Below are 19,525 nucleotides of genomic sequence, written 5' to 3'. Positions count from 1 at the left end.
TTAGAATAGAAAGTTAGGCATGCTGGTCGGTGTGCTAAAGTAGGTTGAAAATGATTTCATGAAATGGTTTGATAGCAGTGCCTTCTATTTTCTAGGTTGATCAAGTGAAACAGGAGCTTTGCAGAAAGGAGACAGATCTACTTGCTATGCAGACCAAACTTGAAATGTTGGCAAACCAATTTTCAGACAGCAAGCAGCATGTGGAGGTGCTCAAAGAATCGCTTACGGCAAAGGAACAGAGAGCTGCCATACTGCAAACGGAGGTAAAATTGCACAATAAATTACCAGTGCTGCACTACAGTGAGTAGTAAAATATCTGACAGTTTACAAATGACATTCATCTATCCCAACATTTCCAACTTTAGTTGCATGTGAATACTTATGTCGGCCTTTCTATCTGCCGAGGGAATTCTCCGTTGTTTTTGTTATGGCTGTATATGTTGCTCCGTGCAAATGTAAATTCTAAGGCCAACGAAGCACTGGGAGCTCTGCATGACGCCATCAGTGAGTTCCAGACCAAATATTCTGGTAGCTTCATTGTGGTGGCCGGGGATTTTAATCACACCAGCCTTAAGACTGTGCTCCCAAAATTCAAGCAATATGTGGATTTTGAGACCAGGGGAGAGAACATCTTGGACTTGGTTTACACCAACACCCCAGAGGCTTACAAGGCAGCCCCACGCCCTCACCTGGGCCACTCGGACCACATTTCAGTGTTTTTAACACCAGCCTACAGACCACTGCAAAAACAAGTCGGAGCGGAGAGAAAACACACCAGGGTCTGGCCAGAGGGAGCAGCCTCAGCACTGCAGGATTGCTTCCTGCACACTGACTGGGATGTGTTCAGGACAGCAGCATCCTATGATGACCTCATCAACATCGAGGAGTACGCAGAGACTGTAACCAGCTACATTGCCAAGTGCACCGAGGATGTCACTATCATGAAAACCTTCACTGCGCGTGGAAACGAAAAGCCATGGATGACAGCAGAGGTGCGCTCGCTGCTGAGGGCTCGTGATGTAGCCTACAGAGCCGGTAACACAGCCGCTCTTCGATCTACCAGGACTGCACTGGAAAAAGGAATCAGGGCAGCGAAATGTGCCTACGCGGGGAAAATCCAGGGACACCGCTGTGACACAGGAGACACCAGGAGGATGTGGAAGGGAATCCAAACACTGACGGGGTACAAGGCAAGGCAGCAGGTAACTGACACGGACACTTCTCTCCCAGATGAACTGAACAACTTCTTTGCACGTTTTGATGCAGCAAACACCACACCCAAGGGGAGAGCCAGCCCCTGCTTACGAACCGACCAGCCAGTCCTGACCATAGACTCAATGGATACACGGAGAATCCTGTCTAAGGTCAACCCGTGGAAAGCAGTCGGACCCGACAACATCCCAGGACGTGTGCTCAAGGAATGTGCTGAGGAGTTAGCAGATGTGCTAACAGACATCTTTAACATCTCCCTTAGTCAAGCCATTGTCCCCACATGCCTCAAAACTTCCACGATAATCCCCATAGCGAAGAAACCAGTGGTTGCCTGCCTAAATGACTACCGCCCTGTCGCCCTGACCCCAATAATAATGAAGTGTTTTGAACGCCTGGTGAAACCCCACATTACTGCCAGCCTCCCCTCATCGTTAGACCCCCTCCAGTTTGCCTATCGCCCCAACCGTTCTACAGAGGATGCCATCTCTACCACGCTGCACACAGTACTCACGCATCTGGAAAACAAAAACACATACGCCAGAATCCAGTACATTGACTTCAGCTCAGCGTTTAACACCATCATCCCACAGAGACTTGTGGAGAAACTAACCCTGCTGGGCCTCAACACCACCCTGTGTTACTGGATCTTGAACTTTCTGACAGAGAGACCACAGTCAGTCCGTGTTGGCAAGAACACTTCAGGCTCGATCACGCTGAGCACTGGCTCCCCTCAAAGCTGTGTGCTCAGCCCGCTCTTGTTCACATTGCTCACACATGACTGTGCTGCCAGATTCAGGGACAATAAGATCATAAAATTCGCGGATGACACAACAGTGGTGGGACTCATCAGCGGAGATGACGAATCAATGTACAGGGAGGAAGTAAAACAACTAGTGGACTGGTGCGGCAAAAAAAATCTAGAATTAAATGTCGACAAAACGAAGGAGATGGTTGTCGACTTCAGGAGGGCGCAGCCAAAGCATACACCCCTCAACATCAGTGGCACTGCAGTGGAGAGAGTGGAGAGCATAAAGTTCCTCGGTGTGCAAATTACAGACAGCCTCACCTGGTCCAGGAACACCACTGGGACCGTCAAACTGAGCCCATCAGCGACTGCACTTCCTGAGGAAACTAAAACAGGCCTCACTCCCCACCAACATCCTCAGGACTTTCTACAGGGGTACGGTGGAGTCTGTACTCACGTACTGCATAAATACGTGGTACTCCACCTGCAACTGCTCGGACAGGAAGGCTCTGCAGAGGGTAGTGAGGGGAGCAGAGAGGATCATTGGCGTCTCCCTACCTTCGGTACAAGAACTGTTCCAGAGCCGCTGTCTGAAAAAAGCTCAGAGAATTGCTAAGGACAAACTGCACCCCCTCCACATACACCTGGATCTCCTGCCATCAGGCAAGAGATATCGAAGCATCAAAGCCCGGACTACAAGACTGCTAAACGGCTTCCTACCACAGGCTGTGAGGCTGCTAAACAGTCACTCTGTACTCACAGTCACTTGATTCTGCAGCTGGCACGGACACTTTAATAACTGGCACTGGCCACTTTAATAACTGGCACTGGCCACTCAAATCAGCTGCCCCGGACATTTTATGATTGGTTTATTGTATTTTAACGTTGTGTTTTACCTGCTTTTAACTATTTATACTGTTCCATCAGGGACTGGATTGTTTTTAGTATTATGTGTGAAATGTTTTAAATTTCATGTGCGATGCTCCGCTATTCCCTTGGAAACGTCTTTTCATTTTGCACTGTACAACTGTTGCTTGCAAGATGACAATAGAGGTTGAAGGTACACAAAATTGCTGGGGAAACTCAGCGGGTGCAGCAGCATCTATAGAGCGAAGGACAATAGAGGTTGATTGATTGATTGATTGATTGATTAAGGAAATATTCACAAGTTGTTTATAACAATGCATTACAAATAGATCATGTTAAAGATGCACTGTGGGATATCTTCTCTGCATTCTCTCTGGAAACTGTTTTATTTGTATAAAGGTAGCCTTACTCTTCACTTTTGGGATCTGGGTATTGCTGACAAGGCTTGTATCACTGATTCCTCTTTAGTAGATGGTGGTGAACTACTAATGTGAAGATTTTCCAACAGAATTGTAGGAAAGGGAGTTCCAGAATTGATGAATGAGGGAACAGATGTTTTTCCACATTAAATGTGTGACTTGGTTTGGCGTAAGGGGAGGTGGGTAGGAAAACTAAATCTTGTTCCGATGCATTTGAAGTCCTTGTACTTGGTTATAGATGTGGGCATGATATCAGCGCATGATGGGCGATGTACTAAGCAAGTATGGCGAGAAATAGCGCCAAAACCTGCTGACTGTTGCATATAGGGATGACAAATGGCACAATGGGCTAAGTGTTCGGCTGGCGACCGGAAGGTAGCCTGTTCGAATCCCGCTTGGAGTGCATACTGTCGTTGTGTCCTTGGGCAAGACACTTCACCCACCTTTGCCTGTGTGTAAATGTGTGTGAGTGATTGGTGGTGGTCGGAGGGGCCGTAGGCGCAGATTGGCAGCCACGCTTCCGTCAGTCTGCCCCAGGGCAGCTGTGGCTACAGAAGTAGCTTACCACCACCGAGTGTGACTGAGGAGTGAATGAATAATGCGATGTAAAGCGCCTTGAGTATTAGAAAGGCGCTATATAAATCGCATCCATTATTATTATTATTATTATTATAGATTCAGTGGGCTGTTTCAATGCGGGGATTTCTATGGTGAGATCAGGAAGGTGTACATTGATATTCGAGAGCATGTTGATATCAAGAAGGAGGTGGTGGGTCTCCCGAAAAGTATTATGGGCCTGTCTCACTTACACGACTCTTTCGGTGACTGCCGGCACCAGTCATAGGTCGTTACAGGTCGCCGAAAATGTTCGACATGTTGAAAATCCAGCGGCGACCAGAACAAGATACGACTCTTTGGGCGACTACTCACGACCATACAGGCTTCACCCCGCGACATGTCACCAGGGTGTTGCCTGTATGGTCGTGAGTAGTCTCCTCAGTCACCCAAAGAGTCGTAGCGTCTTTCTGGTCGCTGCTGGATTTTCAACATGTTGAAAATTTTCGGCGACCTGCAACGACCTATGACGGGTGCCGGCAGTTGCTGAAAAAGTCGCGTAAGTGGGACAGGCCCATTAAGATCGGTAGGTTCCTGGGCTCTGAAAAAAAAATCTATCCCAAGTTATTGAGCGGGGCAAGAGAGAAGATTGTTGGATCCTTGACTGAGATCTTTGTATCTTCTTTAGCCACATGAGTTGAAGACTGTGGAGGAATTGGACATCACAGTTATCTGAAATAAGTATATAAATAAAGACGTGGATCCATTCTCATGTCATGTCTCAGCCAGCTTGTCATTTTTTTGCCTCAATGGTTGGAGTTGTAGAATGAACAGTGCATTTATCTTTCTCCAAAGCTTGTAAATGTTATCCAGTGATGTTATCCAATTCCCTGTCTGACATCAACAGAAATCTTTGTCTTCCCTGTGAACTTGTAGGTTGTGTTTCCAGTGTCTGTCTGTTCCCCCTCATCCCTCAGCTCATTGATAGAAAGTATAAAGATAATTGGTCAAAAATTTTAATTTTTGAAAGTGGAACTTCTGGCTTCTCTTCTAAAGATCTTTACAGTCAATCCGTGTCCCTTTTAGATAATGTAATTTTTCAGAATTTACTGCCTGTCTGCCATTTTAAAAAGAGGTGGATACAAGCCTTAAGGTCTCTTTTAATGAGTGCTGTTCTTAGAAGGAGGTAAATTACATCAGCGAGTGATTATGTTCTCTTCTTTGAGCTCAGTCTGGAAATTTGTCAGGCGCATTGACTAAGTGTTTCAATTTTTTCTCAATACTTTCCTCTTCAAAGATGCAATATACTTCCAACCAAAGTTGACATAATTCAAAGTTGTCTCTCATAACTGAAAGAAATGCTTGAATAGATACCTGTTGCTTGAAATCCACATTTATACATGCCATTGAAGAAATATTTGAATTTGTAATGATGCTTTATTGTAAATGACATTTGTGACGTGTCTGCTAAACCCAAACTAAATAAGTTTGGAACAATTGGAAAAGGCCTTGAGAATTGGATGTAAAATCTTGGCAGAGGTATAATAATCAATATTTAATATTAGATATCTTGCAATGCATTGAAAATTTTGTTTTAAAGCAATTAAAAAGGATATTCTATGCAAAAGATTAAAAGACGGAATTTGAGGCAAATCTGCAAAATCCTGTTGCTCAATTTTCATAGTTTTGACTAACTACTTAGCACTGTGCAGTGCCTTTTATGATAAGCGGATGAGAGAAACACTGATCTCACTGGTTCATTTCTTCCAGGTGGATGCATTGCGTCTACGCCTTGAAGAGAAGGAAAGCATGTTGAATAAGAAGTCTAAGCAGATGCAAGAGATGGTTGAAGAGAAGGGGACCCTAGCTGGAGAGGTTCATGATATCAAGGACATGATGGAAGTTAAAGAACGTAAAGTTGTCGTCTTGCAGAAAAAGGTAAGTAAACAATTCAAATATTTGCATTGCTGGAAATTTGAGGGAATATGGGTTATTTCCAAGCATTATAATCAAACAAATACCTTGAAAAGCACATTAAATATGTATTCCTGAGTGTGCTGAAAAGTTGCATGATTTTTTTTTAAACCAATGCTCTGTTTGATGTAAATAGTTTACCCCTGTGTAATCTCAGCAGGTTGTTTCCAATGCTAGTTCGCTCCTTGGGAGCATTATTTAAGTTAAGTGAAGTAGGCTGGTTTTCTGAAACAACATGACAATGAACAATTTATTTGTAAATGAGTATTTCAAATGTGATTATTTTAGGTCCATTAAAAAAAACACAGTACTGGGACTTCATAGGTTACAAATTACTCTTATCAAATGCCATGTTCCCCCCCCCCCCCCCATTCTCTAGGATTTCACCAATGCCACTGATATGGAAGCACTTTTGGACCCATGTGCTTCACCATTTAAAAAATGCAACTTCAACCCTGACAAGTTTTGCAATCTGAATGGAATGCACAAGAGGCCCAAATAAAGATTGGCTTGATGTACTGTGACATTTTCAAGGACAGTAGCATAAACATTAGGCTGATAGATAAGTGATATTTAAAATCTGTACTAGAGACCTAATGACGGGACTTCAAGTCTGCGAAATTGTGCGAAAGGGAAAAATTAAAGGATCAGTAGGGACTGAGATGGCCAGAGCTGAGATGGGGGAGGGCAGTAGTGATGAGAAAGAGAGACATCTTCAATGTTTCACTTGGTGAGTGCTCTGACAGGGCACATTATCAACATGTTTTATCCTTTGAGAGTTATTAAACCAGTATTTTGTGTTGGATTGATCCATTTTTAAATATTTGGGTGTTTTTCACCAAAGTTATTGAGCTGTGGAACAGATCCAGGGTTTTTACATTGAAGCTAATGGAAAACACTTTGAATTACGAGGTCTTGTTGCATGCAGCATTTACCCAGGATGTAAACCTTTCACAAATTGAAGGAACTCTGTATTATAAATCATAGAAATTAAGCATATATTAAATTGATAATGTATACCCAAACCCAAGCTAATGGAATGTTGGCCTTCATAACAAGAGGATTTCAGTATAGGAGTAGAGAGGTTCTTCCGCAGTTGTATAGGGCTCTGGTAAGACCACATCTGGAGTATTGCGTACAGTTTTGGTCTCCTAATTTGAGGAAGGACATCCTTGTGATTGAGGCAGTGCAGCGTAGGTTCACGTGATTGATCCCTGGGATGGTAGGACTGTCATATGAGGAAACATTGAAAAGACTAGGCTTGTATTCACTGGAGTTTAGAAGGATGAGGGGGAATCTTATAGAAACATGTAAAATTATAAAAGGACTGGACAAGCTAGATGCAGGAAAAATGTTCCCAATGTTGGGCGAGTCCAAAACCAGGGCCACAGTCTTAGAATAAAGGGGAGGGCATTTAAGACTGAGATGAGAAAAATATTTTTCACCCAGAGAGTTGTGAATTTGTGGAATCCCCTGCCACAGAGGGCAGTGGAGGCCAAATCACTGGATGGATTTAAGAGAGAGTTAGATAGAGCTCTAGGGGCTAGTGGGATCAAGGGATATGGGGAGACGGCAGGCACGGGTTATTGATTGGGGACGATCAGCTATGATCACAATGAATGGTCGTGCTGGCTCGAAGGGCCGAATGGGCCTCATGCACCTATTTTCTATGTTTCAAACTTTTGTTTAAATTGTGAAGGTGGATTAAGACAAAATGGAGCTAGTATTATTAAGGTAGGAATAATATTATAAAAAAGAAACTGGGAAATGTATTTCATTTTGTGGAAATACAGCTGAAACCTATTGTCTACAATTGTTATGGTATGTTGGAGCATTATGTAAATAAACATGTCCTACTGATCCAAAAGTAGGAAGTATCTTCAGATGAGGGATTCCAGTAAGCTGGCAGAACTGTTGCCTTACAATGCCAGAAACTTGGGTTAGATGCTTGCCTCAGGTGCTCTCTATGGAGGTACATTCTCCCTTTGAAATATGAGAGGAAACTCATGCAGACAAAGAGATGCAGGTTAATAGGTCAATTGGCCATTGTAAATTGCCTATAGTGTGTAGGTGAATTACAGATCTTGGGGCAATTGACAAGAATGCAAGGAGAATAAAAAATAGTGTAAATGGGTAGTTGATGGCCAGTGTGGACTTTTTGGGACTAAGGGCCTGTTTCCATGCTGTACCTCTCTGTGACTTTGTATCTATGTAATGTTGCTCCAAGCAAGATTTTCATTGGGCCTGTGCCTCACTTTAATTTTTATATGACATAAACTTGACATGGACAAGCTCAAGCTCAGACACAGAGTATCTGAGATTGGTTAAACAGCTGTGGAGAATAAGGGAGGCTGTGGTTTCTCGGATTGTGCATTCCCGGAGGTAACTATCCTGCAGCCAGATCCGTAACTGGGTAGGGTCGTGTAAGACCGGGAATTGCAAGGACTCTCAAACCTGTACTCGCTGCAGGAGACTGATGGGGGTGATTACTCTTGAAGGAATGCAGTTCACAACATTGTACCATAGGAGAAATGAAGGCATGGAAATTGAGGGGACAGTGAAGACTAATGGGTGAGGATTCCATAACCAGGAGTCAGTTGGGTGTTAGTGGATCATAGGTAAAGGGGCTGTCCCACTGCGGCGACCTAATTGGCGAGTTTAGTAGAGTTTGCCCTCGACTCATACTCGCAGCATGGTCGACACGAGGTCCTAGGAGGTCTTTGTAACTCTCCTTCATGCTCGAGAGTAGTCCCCGCGTACTCGAGGCCTCAGCTAGGTCGCAACGTATTTTTCAACATGCTGAAAAATGCCCGCGAGTTAAAAAAAAAAGGTCGCCATGGAAAAAATTGATATTTCTTACTCATAGGTATAGACGAAGTAGGTCGGCATGTTATTCGTGGATAATCGAGGGTAGTCAAAGGTAATCGAAGGTAGTCGTAGACAGTGGCGGACTGGGTCTAAAAATATTGGTTGCCAGGAGACAAAGGGGGCCCACTTCATCAGGGGCCCACTTGATATAGGGAGCCCACTTCATCAGGGGACCACTTGCCATCGGGCAAGCTGACACCCTGGCCAGTCCGCCACTGGTCATAGATAGTCTTCAACATAGTTGAAGGGAGGTCGAAGGAGGTCGTCTTCACTCTCCACTATTCGGTGTCAAATTTTCCCGAAACATAGTCGATGGAGGTCTTCTGCATAGTCGAAGGAGGTCTTCAACATGAAACTTTTTCAAATTCTCCTAAACCCTTCTAAACTCGCCAATTAGGTTGCTGCAGTGGGACAGCCCCTTACGAAAGCCATTTGGTGTGTAGAGGTGCATAATTTGTTGCCTCCATGGTGGCAGGTTTTTTAAAAAATAGATCCGTGTTCTTGTAGGGAGATTCACTAGTATGGTTGAAAAGTTGTTAAACAAAATTTGCAAGGGGTTGGGCACCGTTGGGTAGCTGTCGTCTCTGTCGTCTCTGTCGTCTCTGTCTCTCTGTCTCTCTCTGTCTCTGTCTCTCTCTGTCTCTCTCTGTCTCTCTCTGTCTCTCTCTGTCTCTCTCTCTGTCTCTCTCTCTGTCTCTCTCTCTGTCTCTGTCTCTCTCTCTGTCTCTCTCTCTGTCTCTCTCTCTGTCTCTGTCTCTCTCTGTCTCTCTCTGTCTCTGTCTCTCTCTGTCTCTCTCTGTCTCTCTCTCTGTCTCTGTCTCTGTCTCTGTCTCTCTCTCTGTCTCTGTCTCTGTCTCTCTCTCTGTCTCTGTCTCTGTCTCTCTCTCTATCTCTCTCTGTGTCTCTCTCTCTGTCTCTGTCTCTGTCTCTCTCTCTGTCTCTCTCTCTGTCTGTCTCTCTGTCTCTCTCTCTCTCTGTGTCTCTCTCTGTCTCTGTCTCTCTCTCTGTCTCTCTCTGTGTCTCTGTCTCTTTTTTTTTTTGAATGCAGTGTTCAAGACAAATGGGTAGGAATAAAAGGAAATGAATGGGAAAAAAATAATTTTGTGCTGGAGATAAAGTACTCCCTTGGGTCAAGAGCACAATCTATTTGGTTAAAGTTAAGAAGCATGAAGGGCGATATCTTGCTCCTATCGTTAGTCTTTATGTCCATGTGGAAAAGGTCGATGTTACCCCCCATCTCAATGAAGGTAAGTATAGTCAAACCCTGATAATCTATCCACTGTTCAGAAATAAAAATGGTTTGGCATCTGGCTCCTAGTGTACTGTGTCGCATGCTCCCTTTCAATCTGCTGGGCTCTCTTTTCCCATGCACGTTTTTAACAGTGAACCAAGAAGTTGCAGCGGGAGAGGTTTCTGCAGAAGGCAAAAGGGAGTGGAGATGGGAAGATGCGACTGGTGGTGGGATCATGTTGCCATGCAACTCCTTGGTTCACTAATCTCTTGCATCAGCTTCCCAGAAGCTGTCATTACATTATACAATTATTGAAAGCAATTTTAAAAGCATTCAATCCCTGAATGTAGGAAATTGGTTTGCAAAGCTAATTTTCCACTCAAATACCCACACTTGATACATATTTTATACTTATCATATTGCTTTTTTTTAATCCTTGTGAATATGCTTCCACATTTATCAGTGACAACTTTAAAATTTATTATTTTATACCTCATTTTATGTAGCTATTTTATGTCCACAATCCCATCAAAGGAAAGGTGATGTTCTTCTACAGGGGAAAGGTCACCCATTCCTTCTCTCCAGAGATGCTGCCTGTTACTCCAGTATTTTGTCTATCTTCGGTTTAAACCGGCATCTGCAATTTCTTCATACACATTTCGTCTTCTCCAGAAGCTGCCTGACCTGCTGAGTTACTCTAGCACATTGTGTCTTTGTGGGTAAACCAGTATCTGCAGTTCCTTGTTTAAACAGCCTTTATTGTTGACTTGGATCTAAGCTTTCTCTTGCTAAAATTACTTATGGTCTAATATCAGATAAGCTAGATTGTTTAGTTTGGAATAGAGGAGGCTAAAAGTGATCTTTCAGATCAGGAGCTTTCTTCAGATTCTCAACTCGGAGTCTGAAGCAGGGTCACAGAAACATAGGAGAATAAGTGCAGGAGTAGCCCATTCGGCCCTTCGAGCCAGCACCACCATTCAATATCATGGCTGATCATCAGAAATCAGCAACCCATTCCTGCTTTTTACCCTATATCCCTTGAATCCTTTAGTCCTAAGAGCTAAATCTAACTCTCTTGAAAACATCCAGTGAATTGGCCTCCACTACTTTCAGTGGCAGATAATTCCACCAATTCACAACACTGTGGGTGAAATTTTTTTTTTCATCTCAGTCCTAAATGGCCCATTCTTAAACTGTCCCATCCCAAAAGGTTGTCTGTCCATTTCCCTCCACAGATGCTGCCTGAGCTGCTAAGTTCCTCCAGCACTTTGTTTATTGCTCAGGATTCCAGTGTCTGACGTCTGTTTGTGTACACATTAAAGATGTGTATTTGAACTATGATTTTGCAGAACTGTCGGCCCAGTTTGGTAAGCACTTCATAGGCCCAGTAGATCAAATATTGAAATGTGATTTTTTTTTTTGGAAGGATTTTTTTCAGTTTTGTTTGTGTACACTAGAGTGTGCTGTTGTTTTATATGTATGTGATGAAAATTTCATAAATGCAAGCATCCTGCACTTGGGTATGCAGCTTTCAAAGCCGCTAATTGGAAAGGAGCAGATCATCTTGCTTAAAATAACAATACTGTGGATGAACCTGCCAAAACCTTTGCTTTTCATTCAATAGGAAGGGAAATGCACCAGGGACTTAGTGCCAATTTAGAATTTCCAAATAAACGTGTCTTGTTAATGGATGATATTGTTTTCGATTTTCATAATGTGACATCAGCATGGCATAATGCATAAAACAACATAGTCTGCCAGAGAATGGGAAATGCCCTGAAAAATCAATTACCCCAAGATACTCATAAGATTAACGGGCTTGGTAACAATCTTGTTACTGGTATTTAGTTAGACTGGAGGGACAGTAACTAAGCAGTTTATCAGATTAGTCAATGATTTTACATTTTGTCCTTTGCTGGAGTCATAGAGTTATACACCCTTCGGCCCAACATGCCCCAGCTACACTAGTCCCACCTGCCCGCATTTGGTCTATATCCCTCCAAACCTGTCCTATCATTGTTCTTTAAATGTTGGGATGGTCCCTGCCTCGACCAACTCCTCTGGCAGCTTGTTCCATAGATCCATCACCCTTTGTGTGGAAAAGCTACCCCTCAGATTCCTATTAAATCATTTCCCCTTTACCTTAAACCTAAATTATTTTTGTATCATCGAGCATAATAAATACTTTTGGATTAAACAATTAGTATACCCTTCAAGAAGCATTTCTCATTGCTTTATCTGGAACTTTAAAAACCTAACATCGCCTCAATTTATTGAGCTTCTCTTTCAATCCAGTATTTCTCCCCCCCCCCCCTTCCCCTTTTTTGTTTAAAGATATTAAATTTCCTTTTGAAAACCACAGGAATCTGTTTCTTCCACTCCATCAAGCATCACGTTCTAGAACGTCATCTATCAAGAATTAAATGAACATTAGAATTAGTTCCCAGGCTGCTTCGCTATATGTTTATGTTAAATTATGTTACTCTGTTTGATATTTGAGGTCAATTTGCATAGTTTTGGCCAACGAAGATTTAAAATGGCAAATGCACTTGCTTGCTTTCACAACTTAATATCAGTCGCAGTCTCTGAAATCTATTTGGGACCTTTTAGATTTCACAGGCATAGTTCCTTTCTACAGATTACACCCACAAACTGGGCCATCAAGAGATGTACAACAATGCAGCAATGTAAATCTTTGTGACTGAGCAGTTCTTGTGTTTAATGGTATCAGCATGACATGAATTATCTTTCCTTCACCACGATATAATATAGGTATTCCTGCGAGGTATTCTTCTGCTCAAGTTAAGAATCTTTCATTTACTTTTTCTTCCTAATGAAGTTAATACCAGAAAAACAGATTTGGCAGCATTTGTGGGTAAAAGGAACCGTTTTGATTAAATCTTCAACATATAGCAGTAATTCTGGGTTTTTTTCTACAACTGCCACCTGACCTGATAAGCGTTTCCGGTGTCATTTATCCCATAATGTTGACTATAGAGTTTATGATCAAATAGCCTGATTACAGACATTGCTAAATTCATACAAAAGGAAGTAAGTTTTTTGATTTGAACACTGAAAGAGGGAGGAGCCAATTGTGGATCTGGGATGAGCCTGGGTTTGACTAATTTTTAGTTGAGACAGGCCCTTCGGCCCACCAAGTCCGCACCGACCGGCGATCCCCGCACATTAACACTATCTTACACACACTAGGGCCAATTTTACACATACACCAAGCCAATTAACCCACATACTTGTACGTGTCTGGAGTGTTTCTCATTATTTGCCATGGTTTTGACAGCAGAACTGGACTGAAATGAACTGAGACTCTCAGAGAAGAGGAAGAGGCCAAATGTGAATTAGGGGGAAGGCAAGGGGAAGAAATGGAGATGCCGGATAGGAAGATAGGGCGGTGGAGGCAGGTTCTCTTGAAGATAATGAAAAGGAGATTTCTCGCTCCTTCCAAGTGTCTTTGCTCTCGGCCCTTGCATATCTTCCCCCTTGGTGTCCTTCCCCTTGCCCTCCCTCATTGTCCTGCTCTTCACCCACTATGCCCTTCCCTTTCCATCAGCTCCTAAAACCTCTACGCAATGCCAGTCATCACGTTATCATCCTAAAGGGTTGTCTTTCATCTTCAGCTTTAGATTGCCAACACATTCTGAAATAAGATGAGTTGAGCTTCTGTTTTTCCAACTGTGACAGATTTTTGCCTTGGGACATATGATGTCTGAAGTCAAGATAAATGACTTGCTCTGTATGGTTTTTTTTAAGAAGCAACTACACGATTGCTGAGCCAGACCATCTGATTATGTTCTGTTCACAAGCAAGCATATATTTTGTGAAGTCATTCCTCTTCCTGCAAATGCCCTCGTGATCATTTTTTCGGCAAGGTATCTCAACTTGATTCTTTTATGGAAAGAGCTTGCAATATTCTATTTTAGAAAAAGACTCCTGGTTAGTGGCAAATTACTGCAAGTACAAACTTTTCTTTCATCAACTTGATCGCTCAATCTCGTCAAATTGTCAATGCCAGGACCCTGACAGGCAGCAGGACCCGGCCAGCATAAATAACAAAATGTGGACAGAGATGGGTGTTAGGGATGGCGCTGCTGGTTATGGGGTAAGGGATGGGACTGCTGCAGGCTGCAACTGTTTCAGAAACATTTGAAAACATCTCAAAAATATTAAAACACAATTAAAATAGCTTTAAGGTGAGAGGGGCCAAATTTAAAGGACACGTGTGGGACAGATTTTTTTTTCCCCCCCAAAGTGGTGGATGTCAGGAATGTGCTGCTGGGTTGCCAGGGTAGGCAGATAAGCCAGGGGCATTTGGATAGTCACATGGGTATGCAGGGATGTGGATCACATGCATGCAGAGGAGATTAGTTTAACCTGGCATCATGTTTGGATTGGACATTGTGAGCTGAAGGGCCTGTTCCTGTGCTGTACTCTTCAATGTATGTATTGTAAATTTAAATTGTTAATTAGTAGTAGTAGGCCCCTCTCGGTCATGATGACCATGGGTGATGCATCCTAGTCAGATGCAAGCCAGGACGATGTCATATGGAGGACAGGCTGATGCTCATGCAGCACATCCCCCCTCTCCACGTCGCTGATCGATCCAAAGGAACAGCAGCACCGTCGCAGGAGCTGCCAGAGCGAGGTTGTAGACAACGACGAACTGTCTTGGGGGCTCCGACTCCGGATTTGCTTGAGGTTTATTCCTGGAGCCTTTTCCATAACTGGATATGGCCATAAGGCAGTGGAGGTTTTAAATCAGTTCTCCCTCTCCTAGATGGATTACCTTCCCAGGCTGACGAGCCCCATCTGCCCGTGACTCGTGGGAGCGGGAGCGTCTACTTTCCCGTGCAAGTCTATAGCACCTGCCCACTGCCCTTAAAGCACAAATATATCTAAGCAATAAAATTAACTGGAGTAACTAAAATGTCTACATTATTCAATGTCTACCTTGCCCCCTTGCCACGCATTAATTCATTATTTGATCAGTCTCCTGCTTTATTTCAAAGTCTTGTTTGGGAAGGTTAATTGACCACTGTAAAGTATTATTGATATGTGTGTGAGTGGTGGAATAATTTCTCACATAGTTTATCTGCTTTGTACATTTTGTTTTGATTCCTCACTATCACATCCCTTCTCAACATATTTAGATAGATTATTACATGCAGAAGGTAGACAAAAGTGCTGGAGAAACTCCGGGTGCGGCAGCATCTATGGAGCGAAGGAAATAGGCTACGTTTCGGGCCGAAACCCTTCTTCAGACTGATACAGGGTGGGGGAAGAATATAGGAAGAGGAGGAGCCAGATGGCTGAGGGGGAGCTGGGAAGGGGAGGAGACAGCAAGGGCTACCGGAAATTGGAGAAGTCAATGTTCAAGCCGCTGGGGTGCAGACTGCCCTAGGGCAGACTGCTTTGTCGCCATGGAAAGATTCAATACTTTTTTTACTCGTATGTTTAGTCGTAGTAGGTCGGCATTTTAGTCGTAGGCAATCGAGGGTAGTCAAAGGTAGTCGTAGATAGTCTTCATCATAGTCGAAGGGAGATTGAAGGAGGTCGTCTTCACTCTCCACTATTCAGTGTCCAATTTTCCAGAAGTTAGTCGTAGCTAGTCAAAGCTGGTCTTTAACATAGTCGAATGAGGTCGAAGGAGGCCTTCTACATAGTCGAAAGAGGTCTTCAAAATGTAATTTTTTTCAAACTCTTCTAAACTCGCCAATTAGGTCGCCCAAGTGGGACAGCTCCTTTAGGCTTTCCTATTATCTTTTTGGAGATAGCTAATGGAGATCAATATGGATTCATTCTGCTTCCCTGCCCTGCCGTCTCCACACATTGCCAATGGCCTTCAAAGCTAAATGTGGTGGTATTGACTAGATAGAGATGAGTTATGCCATCAGGAAGCTTTCTATTCTCCACTGCTTAATTTAGAATACATTTATGTAACTGGACAGTCTTTGACTTATGTAGAGTATATGGAGAATCGGAATAGGGATAAAGACCATAATGTTTGGACTGTTTGACTTCTGTGAACGATAAACATGTAGTTTGTAAAGTAAAACATGCAAATAATTTTTGTTGTGTGATTGTTGTGCCTTTTCTAAACTAAACATTGATCCAAAATGTTCATGTTCTCCAGAGATGCTGCATATCTCACTTTGTTACTCCAGCAATTGTGGCTTTTTTGGAATACCAGAGTTTCTTGTGTTTCCAAGGTGCAGCCACTTGTTCTTTCTTTAATTATAACATTCCTACTTTCAAAGCAAACATATTTTGACATTGTTCTGGAGGTGCTGCCTGACCCACTGAGTTACTCCTGCACTTTGTGTTCGACGCAGAATTCCAGCTGCTTCAATTCCTCGTATCTCCATACAGCTAGTTTCTTGTAAAGGCACTAAAACATAAAAGAATGGCAAGTTATTACTTACAAGGCAGCACCTTGTCTAGGAGATTAAATTACACCATCCATGTGAAAGTGTTTATTAACTAGGGCTGACATTTGGTTATTTTAGTAAAATAAAATTATTTTGCCCAGATGGTATACAGCTCAACTGTGACTGAAAAACGTTTTATTTGCTTTACCATTTGTTGAACCTAGGCCCAGCTTGACCTTGTGTTTATTGTTTGTATTGCTAATAGATGTTACAATTGGAAATAAATTAGATAAGATGCATGTTTTGGGGAAAAAGCAATTTCCAATGTGTGTAGACCAATAATACAGGATTTGAGGGCACTTGAAAGGGTGTCTGACATTATTTTGTAAATGTGATTCATTGTCTGTTTGTTTTGTAGCTGAATATTGTCAAATACTGAATCCAATTAATAACACTTCCCAGGTTCTAGAAGGTAATGGAAGACTTGAAAATATAAAAGATTAAAACCAATAATTTCACTGAACATCATTTACCTGCAAATCTAGATTGTCAGCATATAAAATGTACATTTGGTGTTATCTTAAAAATGTTTTAAAAAAATTAGATATGTTTTTTTTGATTGAAGTATGTATAGCAGTTGATATTTTATTACTATGAAAGCATTGAGTAGATAAAACCCAGCTTATTATGGCTGAAAAATCTAAGAACTGAAGTATAAATATGGTTCATTTTTAGATGAAAGGAGGTGAATTATTTTGTTGCGTAATAGAAAATATTTGTAACAGTTTTGCAGTAATACTCTAGCTTACTTTCAAATGATCAAATCCTTTGTATTTGTTTTAGGAGTAATGAAAGAAAGATTCAGATCTTTGTTCTCTGAAATTTAAGATCTTGGGAAATCAGCTTCAAAAGCAGAAACTAGTTTTTACTAAACTTTTTTCAAACGTGCCAACAGTTTAACTCCATCTTCTCATCAAATGACTAGGAATACTGCCAGGGCAAAAATGTGGGAAGCAAATGTGATTCTGTACAAATGCATCTGAAAGAAATCTCATGACCTGAAAAAAACATTCAGGCATCCAACTGACTCATTGTACAGGAGAATAACTGATTATTTAAATAAGCAGAAAAAATTGCATTTGGATAACAAGTACTTTGATTTGCGCTATTATGGTCCTACTTATTGTATTATTGATTATTTATTCAACATATATATATTCATATTTATTTACGTTGTTGCATTATTGTGCCGAAAAGCAAGTAAGAATCTCATCAGGTCCATTTAGCGATGAAATGATCTTGATTCATTCCAACTGGATGTTTGCTGCAGATATTCATGTTAACCATACATTATGGATGAGATGTACAATATGTCTCCTTTGATCCAAATATAAATCCTCACATCAGAAAAAATCATTTATTGCATGTTAATGCCAAGGTGGAGAACAAGACAATCCACGTGGTGCCATCTAAGAGAGGGTGATGAATGCTGTTATTCATAGCGAGTTCATCTGGAATTGTGTATATAGAGGAACGAATAGGGTGGAATACAGACAGGGGCAAATTTAATCAAATAATGCTGGAACTATGAGATGTGGAAGCCAAAAGTAGCTGGAAATCTGAAGTGAAGGAGAATGCTGGATGTACTCAATAGGTCAGATAGAATCTGTACCGAGTGGGGGGGAAAAATGACCTGGTGTTGCAGGTGGATGATTTTACCAGAACTGGCTGGTTCATAAGCAGGAAAGGCTGGTTTTCTGAATTGTTGCATTCAATATTGAGTCCTGAGTGCTGCAATTGCCAGAATAAAAGATGAGATGCTCTTCATCAAGCTTACATTGAACTTTTGTTGAACAGAGTTGGAGAGGTTCATGGGTTGGAGACTCAAAGTGACAGGCAATTGGAAGACAGTGTAACTGTTGCAGATGGAAAGCATTCCGTTTTGCAAAGCTTTCAGCCAATCTGTGTTTGGTTTTTCCAATGTAGAGACCACTTTGTCACTATTAACTACAATATATTCAATTGGCTTTAATGTGACTGGGAAGTACGGTTTGGGTCACTGGAGGGTGAGAATAATGTTTATTTCACTCACATTCATGTTTTTTTCACCCTGTTAATTTGATTTAAAAAAAAAAATTTTTGCTTGCAGATTGAGAACCTCCAGGAACAAGTGAGGGATAAAGAGCGGCAAATGAACAGTTTAAAGGATCGTGTAAAATCATTGCAGACTGACACCACCAATACAGATACTGCCCTAACTACCCTTGAGGAAGCTCTTGGAGAGAAGGTGAGTTATGCATGTCTGAAATAAGATGCCGGCATTCTTATTAGTAACATTGGGAACATGTTTTGTACAACAAAATTACATCTTTATTTTAATAATTAGCATTGCGGGAGCTGACTAGGTTGCTTCAGTATATTGTGGAAATGGTATCAGAAATATTTCAATAAAGGATTATTCACTAAGTGAATTTTCCATTTTTAGACATATCTTCAAGTTGGAAAGCAAAGAAGGTATTTTTCTCACGTTGATATAGTATATACAGAGAACATAATTATCCACTCCATGTTATTATCATGTATAAATTCCATTTGCAGAGTACTCTTGGCAGGATTTCTGGAGTTGAGAACTTATGGATATTGTAAAATTTTCCAGAATCACTGAATAGAATTACGTATGTGTAAAATCTTGCATGTGATATGTGCTTCCTGTACACATTCATCTTACTTCCTGTGCCATGCCTTTTTTGAAAACCCATACACTAACATTTCCCAAAGCCCTTCATAATATAAAAACCACATGTTAACGTATAATAATAGAAAGGTTCTATCAACTACTTACCCATAGTTTGTTGATGAAATAATTAAATCAGTCCAAGTACTTGAGGGGGGGTAAAAAAAATCAGCTTTGATTTTTTTTTCTCACAATAACAAACCTCTACTGATTTTTTAAATATTTATTTCATAACAAGATATCTTATATCAATTGAATTTCCTTTCGTGCATTTTCTACGGAAAACTTGGCTGGATGCAACCCTGTTTTTCCTCCTCTTTCCCTATCTCCCCCCCCCCCCCCCCCAAGATCGGGTAGGTGAACACTTGTCCAAATACATGCTGGTTAACATTGGACAGACGCTCCCCGACTCGCATAAGAGTTACGTCCTGCAGACCCTTGCGCAAGTTGGATGTTACTCTAGTCGGAAATGGAAGTTATTGTGCACACATAAACACTCGACGCGGAAACCATATGGGAGCCCCGCACAGAGACCAC

The 19,525-nt window shown here is 41.8% G+C and overlaps 1 protein-coding gene across 5 annotated transcripts in view; it reads left to right on the top strand.

The window, feature by feature from the left end:
• The window catches only part of erc1 (ELKS/RAB6-interacting/CAST family member 1), a 425,697-nt gene that overhangs the window by 34,743 nt on the left and 371,429 nt on the right, over positions 1 to 19,525 (top strand). For all 5 annotated transcript variants that reach the window (XM_033037518.1, XM_033037519.1, XM_033037520.1 and 2 more), the window contains exons 7-9: positions 96 to 263; positions 5,569 to 5,736; positions 18,404 to 18,541. In XM_033037518.1, coding sequence (XP_032893409.1) covers positions 96 to 263; positions 5,569 to 5,736; positions 18,404 to 18,541 — 474 coding nt within the window. The remainder of the gene's footprint in view (positions 1 to 95; positions 264 to 5,568; positions 5,737 to 18,403; positions 18,542 to 19,525) is intronic.

The sequence above is a fragment of the Amblyraja radiata genome, chromosome 19 (assembly GCF_010909765.2).
Source record: "Amblyraja radiata isolate CabotCenter1 chromosome 19, sAmbRad1.1.pri, whole genome shotgun sequence".
In the NCBI taxonomy this organism is placed as follows: domain Eukaryota; kingdom Metazoa; phylum Chordata; class Chondrichthyes; order Rajiformes; family Rajidae; genus Amblyraja; species Amblyraja radiata.
The sequence above is the reverse complement of the archived record's forward strand: the minus strand, read 5'-3'. Positions and strand labels throughout refer to the sequence as shown.